The 15,912-nt window shown below is 40.7% G+C and overlaps 1 protein-coding gene across 1 annotated transcript; it reads right to left on the bottom strand.

Annotated features, from left to right (window-relative positions):
* Positions 1-818: 818 nt before the first annotated feature.
* LOC110443913 (golgin subfamily A member 6C-like) lies at positions 819-4,556 on the bottom strand. The gene is made up of 3 exons (XM_021488373.1): positions 4,357-4,556; positions 3,528-3,626; positions 819-2,659 (listed from the first exon to the last, which is right to left on the bottom strand). Exons 1-3 carry the CDS (start codon positions 4,529-4,531, stop codon positions 1,233-1,235), a joined length of 1,701 nt encoding a protein of 566 aa, XP_021344048.1. The 5' UTR covers positions 4,532-4,556; the 3' UTR covers positions 819-1,232.
* Between the last annotated feature and the right edge of the window lie 11,356 nt (positions 4,557-15,912).

Here is a 15,912-nt window from a genome sequence, read left to right as displayed (position 1 = left end):
ATAATTATTAGAGAAAAAACACATATTGGTCGAGAGCTCGTGTATGTACGTGCAGCCATTACCGTTGTCACGTGACCATCTGACCATATACTTATACGTTACCCGAATTAAGTATTTATTGAATAATTTGGACATTAATAGCAAAAAATGTTACATTGTACTAATTTTTATAACATTTTGAATACTTCATCAATACATAGCTTGATTTTCCGTATTAATAATAAGCTCCTTGGGTGGTGCATCCATTTTGGTTTATAAACCACGTTCTTAAGAGGGATAAGTAAACCGGGAGATGGCTTTGTAAGTTGTCAAACATTTGCCCAATCCTTTTGAATTAAAAAATAAAATAAAAAAATGATGATCATTTAATTTAGGGACAGCTGTTGTTTGTTTCAATGTCATGTTCACTATGTGTACGACTACACGCTACATATATGCACACTATTCAATAGCTGGCGTTGATACTGGTTGTCTATCTTACACCTGACACGTCTAATACCAACACCTACACATCAAAAACATTTCATATTCATCGTACATCGTATGAATTTTCATGCCCCTGTGTCATGTCCTGCATATATATGGCCATTATGTATATACGACCAGTGACTAATTGACCGATTCGTCATGGGAATATTTGGGATATGTCATCTACCATTATGTAGGTGTTGTATTAAGTGGGAAAGATCAGTTTCTTCTTCCTTTGTCACTTACGGCGTATATTGGGCGTATATATAGTAGAATAACCAATAATATTGTCAGTTTATAAAAGCACCTATTAAGAATTTAGAAACTGCAGAAAGCAATGCTGTTGTTTATATATTTATTTACAGTTTTGATACAAAAAGCATGTACAAAGTTAACAGTTGCCCAATGAAACGTTTCTATAGCGCATGACGACCCTATACCAAGCGTGACTATGAAGTACTCACATTTGGCAAACAATGCAAAAGAAAGAAATGTTTGACTGATAATGACATCAATGTGGAATAATTGCGATCGATAAGACATGACCGAGTACCGCAGACAAATAACACATATCTATCTACCCGTCGCTTAATGCAGGGACAATTTATTTGCTGTAAAAAATTGCGAATTCAAATAATTCTTTCAAGATGACAAAACCCTTAAAATACACCATGTATGGTTCATGTATAAGCTAATACATATACGAAAAGAATATTATCACTGCAATAGTGAAAAAATATAAGTCACATAAATATATGTGCTATCTAACGCCAGTTGTCTCTTCTTCGTCTTCTATCATATTGCATAACGGGCAAATTGTTTTCTATGTCATCATTTCTTGCTTGGTTATTTGCATATAAACATTCCATGATTTCTTGTTTCCAATTCTTAGAATAACGCCGACTAGTATAAACTGCCTTTCGCAATTTTTTATTTCCAAGTGAGGCTGATTCAACTTCCTGTGATAGTTCCGAAATTGTATTGGATTGCTCTTCAGCATTCTGTGACAATTTGTCTATTTTCATTGACTGTTTACCTAACGTCTCTGACTGTTTATCAAGTTTCTTCAACTGTTTGTTTATTGTCAATGACTGTTTAACAACTTTCTGTGATAGTTCACCGATTTTTATCGACTGTTCAGCTAACGTCCGTGACTGTTTGTCAAATTTCTGTGTCTGGTTATCAACTTTGTGTGACAGTTCACCGATTTTCATCGACTGTTCAGCTAACGTCCGTGACTGTTTGTCAAGTTTCTGTGTCTGGTCATCAACTTTGTGTGACAGTTCACCGATTTTCATCGACTGTTCAGCTAACGTCCGTGACTGTTTGTCAAGTTTCTGTGTCTGGTCATCAACTTTGTGTGACAGTTCACCGATTTTCATCGACTGTTCAGCTAACGTCCGTGACTGTTTGTCAAGTTTCTGTGTCTGGTCATCAACTTTGTGTGACAGTTCACCGATTTTCATCGACTGTTCAGCTAACGTCCGTGACTGTTTGTCAAGTTTCTGTGTCTGGTCATCAACTTTGTGTGACAGTTCACCGATTTTCATCGACTGTTCAGCTAACGTCCGTGACTGTTTGTCAAGTTTCTGTGTCTGGTCATCAACTTTGTGTGACAGTTCACCGATTTTCATCGACTGTTCAGCTAACGTCCGTGACTGTTTGTCAAGTTTCTGTGTCTGGTCATCAACTTTGTGTGACAGTTCACCGATTTTTATCGTCTGTACAGCTGACGTCCGTGACTGTTCGTCAAGTTGCTGTGATAGTTTACCGATTGTCAGTGACTGTTTGTCAAGTATTAGCATCACCTTGTTCAAAGTATTAATGATTGTCTGTTCTGTACCTTTGACGTCTGTTTTTAACTGTGTCGTAGCGGCAGTAGTCTCTTGGCGATGAGTGTCTACGACTTCTTTCATAGCCATTTTGACACAATGTTCAGTGTTTTCGTCCGATATCTGATGTAATACCACAGTTTGTTGTTTTATTTGGGCTGCATTCAAATCTGATTTGTTTTCACCTACTGACATTGATTCCTGTACCTGTGAAACGCACTCTTGACCTGAGGAATGGACAATTTCCTGTGTTTCTGATCCCTTTTTGTCTATAGCCTTTTTGAGAGTATCAGTCTGTTCTCGATGTTCATAAGTCCTGCGATCATCTGATTCTGAAATTACATCTCGAACTTCTTCATCTGAAATTGAAATGAATTCGTAATTGAATGTTAAAGAACCAAACGTCAAATTAACTTACTCTTGAAAATGCTTTGATAACGTCAATTTTTTTTTAATTATCACGAGAAGTTTTAGACATTGTAATGAATAGTGAATTTCAATGGTTTTCTAAACATATCAGGGAAATTATAATCCACTGTCACACAGGCAGAATATATCTAATTTTATCCTAACAGCATAAAAATGTCATTAAAGTGTAAATAAGAGTTACCGTGAAAGCTAAAAATGTATCAAAGGGTTTCCAACCCTTACAAATCAACTGTATTTTGTATTATTGAAAACATGTAATTAACGGCACACAAAAAAACGGCTTAATATGCAATTCTAGAAAGTAACCAAATTCGATACCGAGAGATGGCATTGAAAATAATGACCTCTTTTGCGTATTGTTTTTCTTTTTGTTTTAAAATCCGCATCACAAAACAAAGATTTATACAACAACACAAACACGTTCGTGCAGGACGAACGGTAATGTTTTTGGGATGGCAGCATTTTCAAGAAATTTGACCTGGTTTACAATAATATGTTGTTATGTGGTTGGATTTTGTGTTTTTTAAGAAAAGCATCTTTATAGAATTCTGAAAATATATACTGTTCTACATTTACATTCTACAGCATTACAAGCAGAACGAAAAATTTCTTTCAAAATATAACGTTTCAATATCCTGTTCTTTAATATCGTCTACACTGCATAATTTAGATATTAAGGTATAACCGGGATTTAAATTAATTTGTGATGTATGCGGCAAACGATTAGCTTGTTATGGGTCAATAACACTTTTGATAAAGAGACTTCAAATGGTGTTTTCCTGGCAAATTCCAACTTACTTTCCCTATATATGATGGTATTGTGGGTTCCAATCATTGTTGTTTTATTATATTCTGCGTGTGAATGTGCCTGTATCTGTTGATTCACCTGCCTGATACCTGCAGCATAAAAGGTTTCATTATTACGTACATGTCTGTTAACAGATGGGGGTGATCGGGTGGCGCAGTGAATAACGCACTCGCCCTTCACCAAAGCGGCCGGGGTTCGATTCCCCGATCGGACGTGAAAACATCAAGACCCCATGCGCGATAACATCCGGGCAACAAGAGTGATTAATATAAGTTATATAACTTGTGTCATTATTATTGTAAAATAACTAAAGTGTATATATATGTTAACAGATTAACCGTGAAGTACATTTTTTAATTGTTGGAAAATTCAATTTAGCTTTGTCGTTGCTAAATTATGAATTCTGAAATAATGTAATGTCGTGACGTACTTTGTCTACAAATTTACGATACTTATTTGTATCTTAATCGATGTTCTGTCGTGTTTCGCTCGACTTTCATTTTAACACAAATAGGCGACAAGCAACAGCCGCTGAATTACATAAAACTTCGTTTTTGGTATCCTTTTAGTATTTCGCCGTAAAACAATGACATTTTAAAATTACAAAGTATCGTTGTTTTGCGGCATCATAGCGATAAATCAAAATGACACGAATAAGCAACCCTTCTTTAATGCTAGTCTGTGTATTAATAATAGAATCTGTTTGTTAAAATTCGAAATGTCAATAACATGTAAAATCAGAAATATATCTGAGTTCCAAAACTGTCGACCTTTTTATGTTGTCCCTATGACAGTATCAGTGAAAGCTAGCCCACTTACCTGATACTTCTGCTTCGTCAGGCAGTACTACTGCCATTCCCTGATTTACACCGGTGTGACATTTAAGCTTTCCCGTCTGTCGATACGCTGAGCCAGCTTGATAGATGTTCATAACATCAGACTGACGACTGTTTCCTTCTAGCGGGCCAGTGAAGGTGGCTTTGTTGCTGTTCATGACATCAGACTGATTGTTTCCTTCAGACGGGTCAGTTGAGGGGGCTTGATTGCTGTTCATGACATCAGACTGATTGTTTCCTTCAGACGGGTCAGTTGTGGGGGCTTGATTGCTGTTCATGACATCAGACTGATTGTTTCCTTCAGACGGGTCAGTTGAGGGGGCTTGATTGCTGTTCATGACATCAGACTGACTGTTTCCTTCAGACGGGTCAGTTGAGGGGGCTTGATTGCTGTTCATGACATCAGACTGATTGTTTCCTTCAGACGGGTCAGTTGAGGGGGCTTGATTGCTGTTCATGACATCAGACTGACTGTTTCCTTCAGACGGGTCAGTTGAGGGGGCTTGATTGCTGTTCATGACATCAGACTGATTGTTTCCTTCAGACGGGTCAGTTGAGGGGGCTTGATTGCTGTTCATGACATCAGACTGACTGTTTCCTTCAGACGGGTCAGTTGAGGGGGCTTGATTGCTGTTCATGACATCAGACTGATTGTTTCCTTCAGACGGGTCAGTTGAGGGGGCTTGATTGCTGTTCATGACATCAGACTGACTGTTTCCTTCAGACGGGTCAGTTGAGGGGGCTTGATTGCTGTTCATGACATCAGACTGATTGTTTCCTTCAGACGGGTCAGTTGAGGGGGCTTGATTGCTGTTCATGACATCAGACTGACTGTTTCCTTCAGACGGGTCAGTTGAGGGGGCTTGATTGCTGTTCATGACATCAGACTGATTGTTTCCTTCAGACGGGTCAGTTGAGGGGGCTTGATTGCTGTTCATGACATCAGACTGACTGTTTCCTTCAGACGGGTCAGTTGAGGGGGCTTGATTGCTGTTCATGACATCAGACTGATTGTTTCCTTCAGACGGGTCAGTTGAGGGGGCTTGATTGCTGTTCATGACATCAGACTGACTGTTTCCTTCAGACGGGTCAGTTGAGGGGGCTTGATTGCTGTTCATGACATCAGACTGATTGTTTCCTTCAGACGGGTCAGTTGAGGGGGCTTGATTGCTGTTCATGACATCAGACTGACTGTTTCCTTCAGACGGGTCAGTTGAGGGGGCTTGATTGCTGTTCATGACATCAGACTGATTGTTTCCTTCAGACGGGTCAGTTGAGGGGGCTTGATTGCTGTTCATGACATCAGACTGACTGTTTCCTTCAGACGGGTCAGTTGAGGGGGCTTGATTGCTGTTCATGACATCAGACTGATTGTTTCCTTCAGACGGGTCAGTTGAGGGGGCTTGATTGCTGTTCATGACATCAGACTGACTGTTTCCTTCAGACGGGTCAGTTGAGGGGGCTTGATTGCTGTTCATGACATCAGACTGATTGTTTCCTTCAGACGGGTCAGTTGAGGGGGCTTGATTGCTGTTCATGACATCAGACTGACTGTTTCCTTCAGACGGGTCAGTTGAGGGGGCTTGATTGCTGTTCATGACATCAGACTGATTGTTTCCTTCAGACGGGTCAGTTGAGGGGGCTTGATTGCTGTTCATGACATCAGACTGACTGTTTCCTTCAGACGGGTCAGTTGAGGGGGCTTGATTGCTGTTCATGACATCAGACTGATTGTTTCCTTCAGACGGGTCAGTTGAGGGGGCTTGATTGCTGTTCATGACATCAGACTGACTGTTTCCTTCAGACGGGTCAGTTGAGGGGGCTTGATTGCTGTTCATGACATCAGACTGATTGTTTCCTTCAGACGGGTCAGTTGAGGGGGCTTGATTGCTGTTCATGACATCAGACTGACTGTTTCCTTCAGACGGGTCAGTTGAGGGGGCTTGATTGCTGTTCATGACATCAGACTGATTGTTTCCTTCAGACGGGTCAGTTGAGGGGGCTTGATTGCTGTTCATGACATCAGACTGACTGTTTCCTTCAGACGGGTCAGTTGAGGGGGCTTGATTGCTGTTCATGACATCAGACTGATTGTTTCCTTCAGACGGGTCAGTTGAGGGGGCTTGATTGCTGTTCATGACATCAGACTGACTGTTTCCTTCAGACGGGTCAGTTGAGGGGGCTTGATTGCTGTTCATGACATCAGACTGATTGTTTCCTTCAGACGGGTCAGTTGAGGGGGCTTGATTGCTGTTCATGACATCAGACTGACTGTTTCCTTCAGACGGGTCAGTTGAGGGGGCTTGATTGCTGTTCATGACATCAGACTGATTGTTTCCTTCAGACGGGTCAGTTGAGGGGGCTTGATTGCTGTTCATGACATCAGACTGACTGTTTCCTTCAGACGGGTCAGTTGAGGGGGCTTGATTGCTGTTCATGACATCAGACTGATTGTTTCCTTCAGACGGGTCAGTTGAGGGGGCTTGATTGCTGTTCATGACATCAGACTGACTGTTTCCTTCAGACGGGTCAGTTGAGGGGGCTTGATTGCTGTTCATGACATCAGACTGATTGTTTCCTTCAGACGGGTCAGTTGAGGGGGCTTGATTGCTGTTCATGACATCAGACTGACTGTTTCCTTCAGACGGGTCAGTTGAGGGGGCTTGATTGCTGTTCATGACATCAGACTGATTGTTTCCTTCAGACGGGTCAGTTGAGGGGGCTTGATTGCTGTTCATGACATCAGACTGACTGTTTCCTTCAGACGGGTCAGTTGAGGGGGCTTGATTGCTGTTCATGACATCAGACTGATTGTTTCCTTCAGACGGGTCAGTTGAGGGGGCTTGATTGCTGTTCATGACATCAGACTGACTGTTTCCTTCAGACGGGTCAGTTGAGGGGGCTTGATTGCTGTTCATGACATCAGACTGATTGTTTCCTTCAGACGGGTCAGTTGAGGGGGCTTGATTGCTGTTCATGACATCAGACTGACTGTTTCCTTCAGACGGGTCAGTTGAGGGGGCTTGATTGCTGTTCATGACATCAGACTGATTGTTTCCTTCAGACGGGTCAGTTGAGGGGGCTTGATTGCTGTTCATGACATCAGACTGACTGTTTCCTTCAGACGGGTCAGTTGAGGGGGCTTGATTGCTGTTCATGACATCAGACTGATTGTTTCCTTCAGACGGGTCAGTTGAGGGGGCTTGATTGCTGTTCATGACATCAGACTGACTGTTTCCTTCAGACGGGTCAGTTGAGGGGGCTTGATTGCTGTTCATGACATCAGACTGATTGTTTCCTTCAGACGGGTCAGTTGAGGGGGCTTGATTGCTGTTCATGACATCAGACTGACTGTTTCCTTCAGACGGGTCAGTTGAGGGGGCTTGATTGCTGTTCATGACATCAGACTGATTGTTTCCTTCAGACGGGTCAGTTGAGGGGGCTTGATTGCTGTTCATGACATCAGACTGACTGTTTCCTTCAGACGGGTCAGTTGAGGGGGCTTGATTGCTGTTCATGACATCAGACTGATTGTTTCCTTCAGACGGGTCAGTTGAGGGGGCTTGATTGCTGTTCATGACATCAGACTGACTGTTTCCTTCAGACGGGTCAGTTGAGGGGGCTTGATTGCTGTTCATGACATCAGACTGATTGTTTCCTTCAGACGGGTCAGTTGAGGGGGCTTGATTGCTGTTCATGACATCAGACTGACTGTTTCCTTCAGACGGGTCAGTTGAGGGGGCTTGATTGCTGTTCATGACATCAGACTGATTGTTTCCTTCAGACGGGTCAGTTGAGGGGGCTTGATTGCTGTTCATGACATCAGACTGACTGTTTCCTTCAGACGGGTCAGTTGAGGGGGCTTGATTGCTGTTCATGACATCAGACTGATTGTTTCCTTCAGACGGGTCAGTTGAGGGGGCTTGATTGCTGTTCATGACATCAGACTGACTGTTTCCTTCAGACGGGTCAGTTGAGGGGGCTTGATTGCTGTTCATGACATCAGACTGATTGTTTCCTTCAGACGGGTCAGTTGAGGGGGCTTGATTGCTGTTCATGACATCAGACTGACTGTTTCCTTCAGACGGGTCAGTTGAGGGGGCTTGATTGCTGTTCATGACATCAGACTGATTGTTTCCTTCAGACGGGTCAGTTGAGGGGGCTTGATTGCTGTTCATGACATCAGACTGACTGTTTCCTTCAGACGGGTCAGTTGAGGGGGCTTGATTGCTGTTCATGACATCAGACTGATTGTTTCCTTCAGACGGGTCAGTTGAGGGGGCTTGATTGCTGTTCATGACATCAGACTGACTGTTTCCTTCAGACGGGTCAGTTGAGGGGGCTTGATTGCTGTTCATGACATCAGACTGATTGTTTCCTTCAGACGGGTCAGTTGAGGGGGCTTGATTGCTGTTCATGACATCAGACTGACTGTTTCCTTCAGACGGGTCAGTTGAGGGGGCTTGATTGCTGTTCATGACATCAGACTGATTGTTTCCTTCAGACGGGTCAGTTGAGGGGGCTTGATTGCTGTTCATGACATCAGACTGACTGTTTCCTTCAGACGGGTCAGTTGAGGGGGCTTGATTGCTGTTCATGACATCAGACTGATTGTTTCCTTCAGACGGGTCAGTTGAGGGGGCTTGATTGCTGTTCATGACATCAGACTGACTGTTTCCTTCAGACGGGTCAGTTGAGGGGGCTTGATTGCTGTTCATGACATCAGACTGATTGTTTCCTTCAGACGGGTCAGTTGAGGGGGCTTGATTGCTGTTCATGACATCAGACTGACTGTTTCCTTCAGACGGGTCAGTTGAGGGGGCTTGATTGCTGTTCATGACATCAGACTGATTGTTTCCTTCAGACGGGTCAGTTGAGGGGGCTTGATTGCTGTTCATGACATCAGACTGACTGTTTCCTTCAGACGGGTCAGTTGAGGGGGCTTGATTGCTGTTCATGACATCAGACTGATTGTTTCCTTCAGACGGGTCAGTTGAGGGGGCTTGATTGCTGTTCATGACATCAGACTGACTGTTTCCTTCAGACGGGTCAGTTGAGGGGGCTTGATTGCTGTTCATGACATCAGACTGATTGTTTCCTTCAGACGGGTCAGTTGAGGGGGCTTGATTGCTGTTCATGACATCAGACTGACTGTTTCCTTCAGACGGGTCAGTTGAGGGGGCTTGATTGCTGTTCATGACATCAGACTGATTGTTTCCTTCAGACGGGTCAGTTGAGGGGGCTTGATTGCTGTTCATGACATCAGACTGACTGTTTCCTTCAGACGGGTCAGTTGAGGGGGCTTGATTGCTGTTCATGACATCAGACTGATTGTTTCCTTCAGACGGGTCAGTTGAGGGGGCTTGATTGCTGTTCATGACATCAGACTGACTGTTTCCTTCAGACGGGTCAGTTGAGGGGGCTTGATTGCTGTTCATGACATCAGACTGATTGTTTCCTTCAGACGGGTCAGTTGAGGGGGCTTGATTGCTGTTAATGACACCAGACTGACTGTTTCCTTCAGACGGGTCAGTTGAGGGGGCTTGATTGCTGTTCATGACATCAGACTGACTGTTTCCTTCTAGCAGGTCAAAGGATGTTGCTTGATTGCTGTTCATTACATCAGACTGATTCTTCCCTTTTGGCGGGTCAGATGAGGTGGTTTGATTGAGGCTAATATTCCTCATGATTACTGTCGATGCTGGCGGCCATTTTGTTTGACGATCAGTCCCAAACTGAAACATGAAAATTACGCATGTAAATCTACGGATCAAGGAAACATACAATTGAAACTTCAAAAAAATCTGTCCTGTTCTTAAGAACTTGAATTCTGTTATTTTCAACTGTCAAAATCCAAGAGTGTTGCAAGACGGCCATTTTGTTTATCCGATCAGTCCCAAAGCAAACCAAACACAACGCAACACCAACAAAAACGTATGAATAAAATCTGAGAACGATATGTCATAGACTTCTTGAGAAATAGCTATAGCACACTTGAAATGCAAAAATCCAAGATTGTTGCGTTCGGGCATGTTGTTCATTCGTTCAGTCTCGTAATCGAACAATCGCAAGTACGGAAAATGGGAACCTACATATGAAATATGTCCGGTACTTCTCCAGCAACAGTGATAACACAATTGAACAGTCAAGAATTCAAGGTGGCTGCTTTGCGGTCATCTTGTTCGTTCGATCGGTATCAAAATTAAGCAATCATAACCAAGGACCAAAGGAACCCTACATATAATATTTGAGAAAGACCTGGCAGGAGCTTCTCGAGGAAAAGCGATATCAAGACAAATGTACAAATTGGCTCGTTCACGCGAGGACACAATTTCTTCCAAGGTTCCATACACTACATGTACACTCCATTTTAAGCGACTAACGAAATATATGAGTTATGTAGAGGTTACAAGTTTTTAAACAGTTTATTACAACAGGAATAGCTAAGATATCTACAACAGGCCATTTTCTTATCATGCAAATGAATGAACTTCATTATATATTTTATCATAGTATATGATACCACATCTGAACTTATCTGCTGTTGACTTTTATATATGTGACTGTTATCGCACGAATCATTCTGAAAAGGAATCTGATTAAATAATGTGATAAAAAATATTGATATGGTCATGTTTCAAGTAAAGATCGAGGAAAGAGTCTGTGATATCCTTGACTCAAGAATAGGAGGGTCTATACGATCGACAAAGTCAATAAAGTCCTAACTATTCGAAGACAGCAGCACAAAACCGATATATACTCGACAGAAAAAAGAAACGCTTAAACCTCCACCCTGCATTACTCTTTTATATGTAAAGAAAGCTTGTAACGTTTTGTACAGGTTTGGTTTAATTTGGTTGAAATTTGTTTAACGTCCTATTAACAGCTACGGTCATTTCAGGACGTTTTTGTACTAGAAACATTCAATGAGTTCCATTGTGGATACACAGGTATTAAAATCAGTCAAGCGTGACGGGTTCCTTGAGTGGTTTGGTTAACTGCGTTAAGTCCAAATCGCGTGACCCGACATAGCTAGCATGATTTTTCGCAAAAAATCATTCTTCACGATACTTTGATGATAACCAGATCAGTTTTCCAGACAATTTTCTTTAATTTTTCCATTGAATGCTATGACGCGTTTAACGCAAGTTAAGAAAAGTAGAGCATTGGATGGTCATCGGCAACCCATTGTCGCACGCCAATTTGGTATCGCCCATTCTTCAATAAGTCGTCTCTTTGCACGTTTGCGTGCCACTGGGAGAGTTTCTGACCGTACCAGGAGCGATCGTCCGAATATAACGACGGCATGACAAGACTTGTCAATTCGCTTGTCGCACATGCGCAACAGATTCAAGACTTCTACCGTGACTGCATCGCATACCATAGGCACTCACGGTAGACCTATGAGTGTTCATACAGCAATGGGTCGCTGGCGTGCGGCAAGAATCAATGCGCACCGACTATATGTCGGACTATCTTCAACGCGACGCCGGCGGCAAGTATGTTATTGGATGCGCAGACATGGTCCGAAACGGTTTGGAATACGTCGGTGGAGACGTGTAATATTTATTGATAAGTCTTGTTTGAGTGTTGTTTCGCTCCGTGAGAAGGCAAAGGGTATATCGAAGATGTGGTATGTGGTTGAGCGTGATAGGTTCGGTGGGGCCTCTGTAATGGTTTAGGGGGGCATCCTCAATAGTGGGTAATCCCCCTTAGTGATACTTTAATAAACATCACTGCTGTTAGATACAAAGATCAGATCATCCAACCACGTGTCCTACCACTTCTTTGACAGCACAACCTTATCTTCCAGCAACACAACCTCACCTTACAGCAAGACAATGCATGTGCTCTTGTTGCCAGGATCTGCCGTGACATTTTCAGAGTCACTTGTGTAAAACATATATACATAGATATTTTGAACCTTTTCCTTCTCAACAAGATGTGTTTGGCAAGCCAAGTTGGATAAAAAAAAACAAGGCAAAGTATTGCAAGACAACCATAGTCCCCCACCGATACTGCTTTTTATATTTAACAAACAGAAGACATATGTCAGAATGTACCTACTGTTAGGAAAGTACCCTTATACATATTACAACAGTATAGGCATTTTTGTCATGGTAACATTGTTTTGTTGCCAACAGGGGAAATGTGCAATACGGTTTTATAAAGTTTTAATGGCGCATAGATTCTGATAACTTAGTTTTGGAAATCAAAAGAAAAAGCAGAGTGAAGAAAATTGTTTTAAATCAATGATATTTCCACCAAATCTGGTTACAGCTGGTTAAATAGTATTTAAGATATGCTCCGGACAAACGTTTTCAAAAGGTAAGGTCAAAGGTCAAAGCATAGGTCACAGTGAGGTCAAAATGATCTACCCTTTGCACTCCGCCATCCCAGGATGTCCCAAGATGTCCTTGTACACAAGATCTGGTTATTCCAGGTGAAATAGTGTAGAAGATATGGCCCAGACAAACCGTTTCAAAAGTAAAGGTCAAAGGTCAAGTCATACGTCACAGTGACCTCATTCTTGAAATATGTTCTCCTTCATCCAAATACGACAGGTGAAATAGTACAGGGGATATGCCCCGGACATACAATATTAAAAGAAAAGGTCAAAGGTCAAATCATAGGTCACAGTGACCTAATTCTTGCACTTTGCACTCCGTCATCATAAGATGTCCTTGTACACAAACTCTTGTTACATCCGGTGAAATAGTACGGAAGATATGCCCGGACAAACTTCTCGAACGGAAGGACGGACGGAAAGACGGAAGGACGGAAGGACAGACGGAGTTCAAACCTAAATGAAGGAGACTTAAATAGCCTCTTTCAGCTAATATCGATTAATTTCATCATGCTCATAAGACGTGTAAATTAATAAACAATTTAAAACAAAGTTGTCATTTATCATTATAATACACATGGCATTGTGTACGTGCTAGATCCATTCACTCGCCAATGTTCTATTTTCAGAGACTGTTTATCACTCAGTAAGAGACTATTAGCTAACACGACACATGATACAGGTGTTGTTCAATATCACCAGTCGTTGACTTTTGCAAAGTGTAACCGTATCATATTTCGTGAATGGCGTATAAGCTTCATAAATCCTTCCGCGGAATAAAAATCTTTAAATTTCTCATTTTTAGGCATTAGTTAATCGGTGTTTTTGGACAACGTGTTTTCCAGAAAACCCATTTTAATTTACAAACACTGTTTAGGATAGAAAATGTGTGAAAAAAAAAAAATAGGCCCTTCGGCCTTTTTCCATTATTTTGAGGACAATGAAAGTATACATGTAGGCTGTTGAAAAATTGTATTTTTTCCGGTCGTCGAAATTGATATTTGCGGAAATGTTTTTCCTTAAAAAATCGAAGTGAAATGAAATTAAGCATTTGGTGACTACATAAAAACCTGCAAATATCAGGATTGACTTTATATTTTGTTTATGTCAATTTACGCAAACAAAATACAAAGTTAATCCTTTTATCATACGTCACACAAAACACTAGAAAATAGAAGGAGCAAAAAGAAAATACAGAAATATGACTTGGTATGATCTGAATCATGTAATATAAGATGTATTCTGAATAAACGAATCAAGTAAAATACAGATAAAATATTGTCCTATACTTACGTGTGGTCTAAGATGAGTTGACAGTCAATGTACTTTATAGAATAAGGTATATCTGCGCCGAGAGATACCTTTATATATGCTAGCGATGAAAATCCCCAAGTACGGCTGATTTATATAGGTTATCACGTAATGTCCGATATATCACCTACATGCACACGCAAATGGACTAATCATAATGCGTATGAATATTACAAATATGTATTGCAGAGATGACTCTGAACTATGGTGTTCGATATATATTTTTGAATTTAATTTCTTATAACAATTATTTAAATTATACAGGACGAAAATAAAAGTTGTTTTCAAACTGTGTTATATTTACATATATCAAGGAACTACATTTTTGCCTGCGCACTAATTCAGGAGATGATGTCATTATGTCCCATCTGTGACATTTTCACGAACGTTAATTAATAATCAATTTAAAACAAAATAATTGTTTATCATTGTAATACACATGGCATTGTGTACGTGCTGGATCAATTCACTCGCCAAATCTTGTCTATATGAGTGGAATCGGTGATGAATCCCCTGCAATGTTCTATTTTCAGAGAATGTTTTTTTTCAATTTCAACAGATTTTATTGACTTTATATATGTCAATTGGATTGGGCATCAGGCTAGGTCTATGTAAGTACTTTCCAGATACTGTTTATCACTCAGTAACAGGTTATTAGCTGCACACCTTCCAATTTAGCAAAATAACTCGACACATGATACAGGTATTGTTCAATATCATCAATCGTCGAGTTTTGCCAGGTGTGACCGTATCATGTTTCGTGAAAGGCATGTGAGTTTCATAAGTCGTTTAATTTCCAATTATTAGGCATTAGTACATCGTTTTGTTTTGACGACTGGTTTACAAGAAAACACATGTATTAGGATTGACTTTATATTTTTTTCATGTCAATTTACGCGAGAGCAAACAAAATGCAAAATTAATCCTTTGATCGAACGTCAAACAAAACACTGTAAAATAGAAAGAGCACAAAGAAAAACTACATCAATACAACCTGGTATGATCTGAATCATCTAATTAAAGATGTGTTCTGAATAAACGAATCAAGTAAAATACAGATAAAATATTGCCCTATACTTACGTGTGGTCTAAGATGAGTTGACAGTCAATGTACTTTATAGAATAAGGTATATCTGCGCCGAGAGATACCTTTATATATGCTAGCGATGAAAATCCCCAAGTACGGCTGATTTATATAGGTTATCACGTAATGTCCGACATATCGCTTACATGCACACGCAAATGGACTAATCACAATGCGTATGAATATTACAAATATGTACTGCAAAGATGACTCTGAACTATGGTGTTCGATATATATTTTTGAAACTAATTTATTATAACAAGTATTAAAATTATATTGGACGAAAATAAGGTTGTTTTCAAACTGTGTTATATTTATATGTATTAAGGAACTTTATTTTTGCCTGCGCACTAATCCAGGAGGTGATGTCATCATGTCCCAACTGTGACATTTTCACGAACGTTAATTTATAATCTATGTAAAACAAAACAATTGTTTATCATTGTAATACACATGGCATTGTGTACGTGCTGGATTAATTCACTCGCCAAATCTTGTCTATATGAGTGGAATCGGTGATGAATCCCCTGCAATGTTCTATTTTCAGAGATTGTTTTTTTTCAATTTCAACAGATTTTATTGACTTTATATATGTCAATTGGATTGGACATTAGGCTAGGCCTATATAAGTACTTTTCAGATACTGTTTATCACTCAGTAACAGGTTATTAGCTGCACACCTTCCAATTTAGCAAAATAACTCGACACATGATACAGATTGTTTTCAAACTGTGTTACATTTACATGTATTAAGGAACTATATTTTTGCCTGCGCACTAATCCAGGAGGTGATGTCA

The sequence above is a fragment of the Mizuhopecten yessoensis genome, unplaced genomic scaffold, assembly GCF_002113885.1.
Source record: "Mizuhopecten yessoensis strain PY_sf001 unplaced genomic scaffold, ASM211388v2 scaffold716361, whole genome shotgun sequence".
Classification (NCBI taxonomy): domain Eukaryota; kingdom Metazoa; phylum Mollusca; class Bivalvia; order Pectinida; family Pectinidae; genus Mizuhopecten; species Mizuhopecten yessoensis.
This window is presented reverse-complemented; position numbering and strand designations above follow the sequence as displayed.

Bases quoted from the DNA above. Each gene is read 5' to 3' on its own strand.
- LOC110443913 (XM_021488373.1), bottom strand. From the start codon at position 4,531: ATGAACAGCAACAAAGCCACCTTCACTGGCCCGCTAGAAGGAAACAGT. The intron at 3,627-4,356 runs GTAAGTGGGCTA...TTTATGCTGCAG, and splicing joins TGACGAAGCAGAAGTATCAG to GTATCAGGCAGGTGAATCAA. The intron at 2,660-3,527 runs GTAAGTTGGAAT...TTTCAATTTCAG, and splicing joins TACCATCATATATAGGGAAA to ATGAAGAAGTTCGAGATGTA.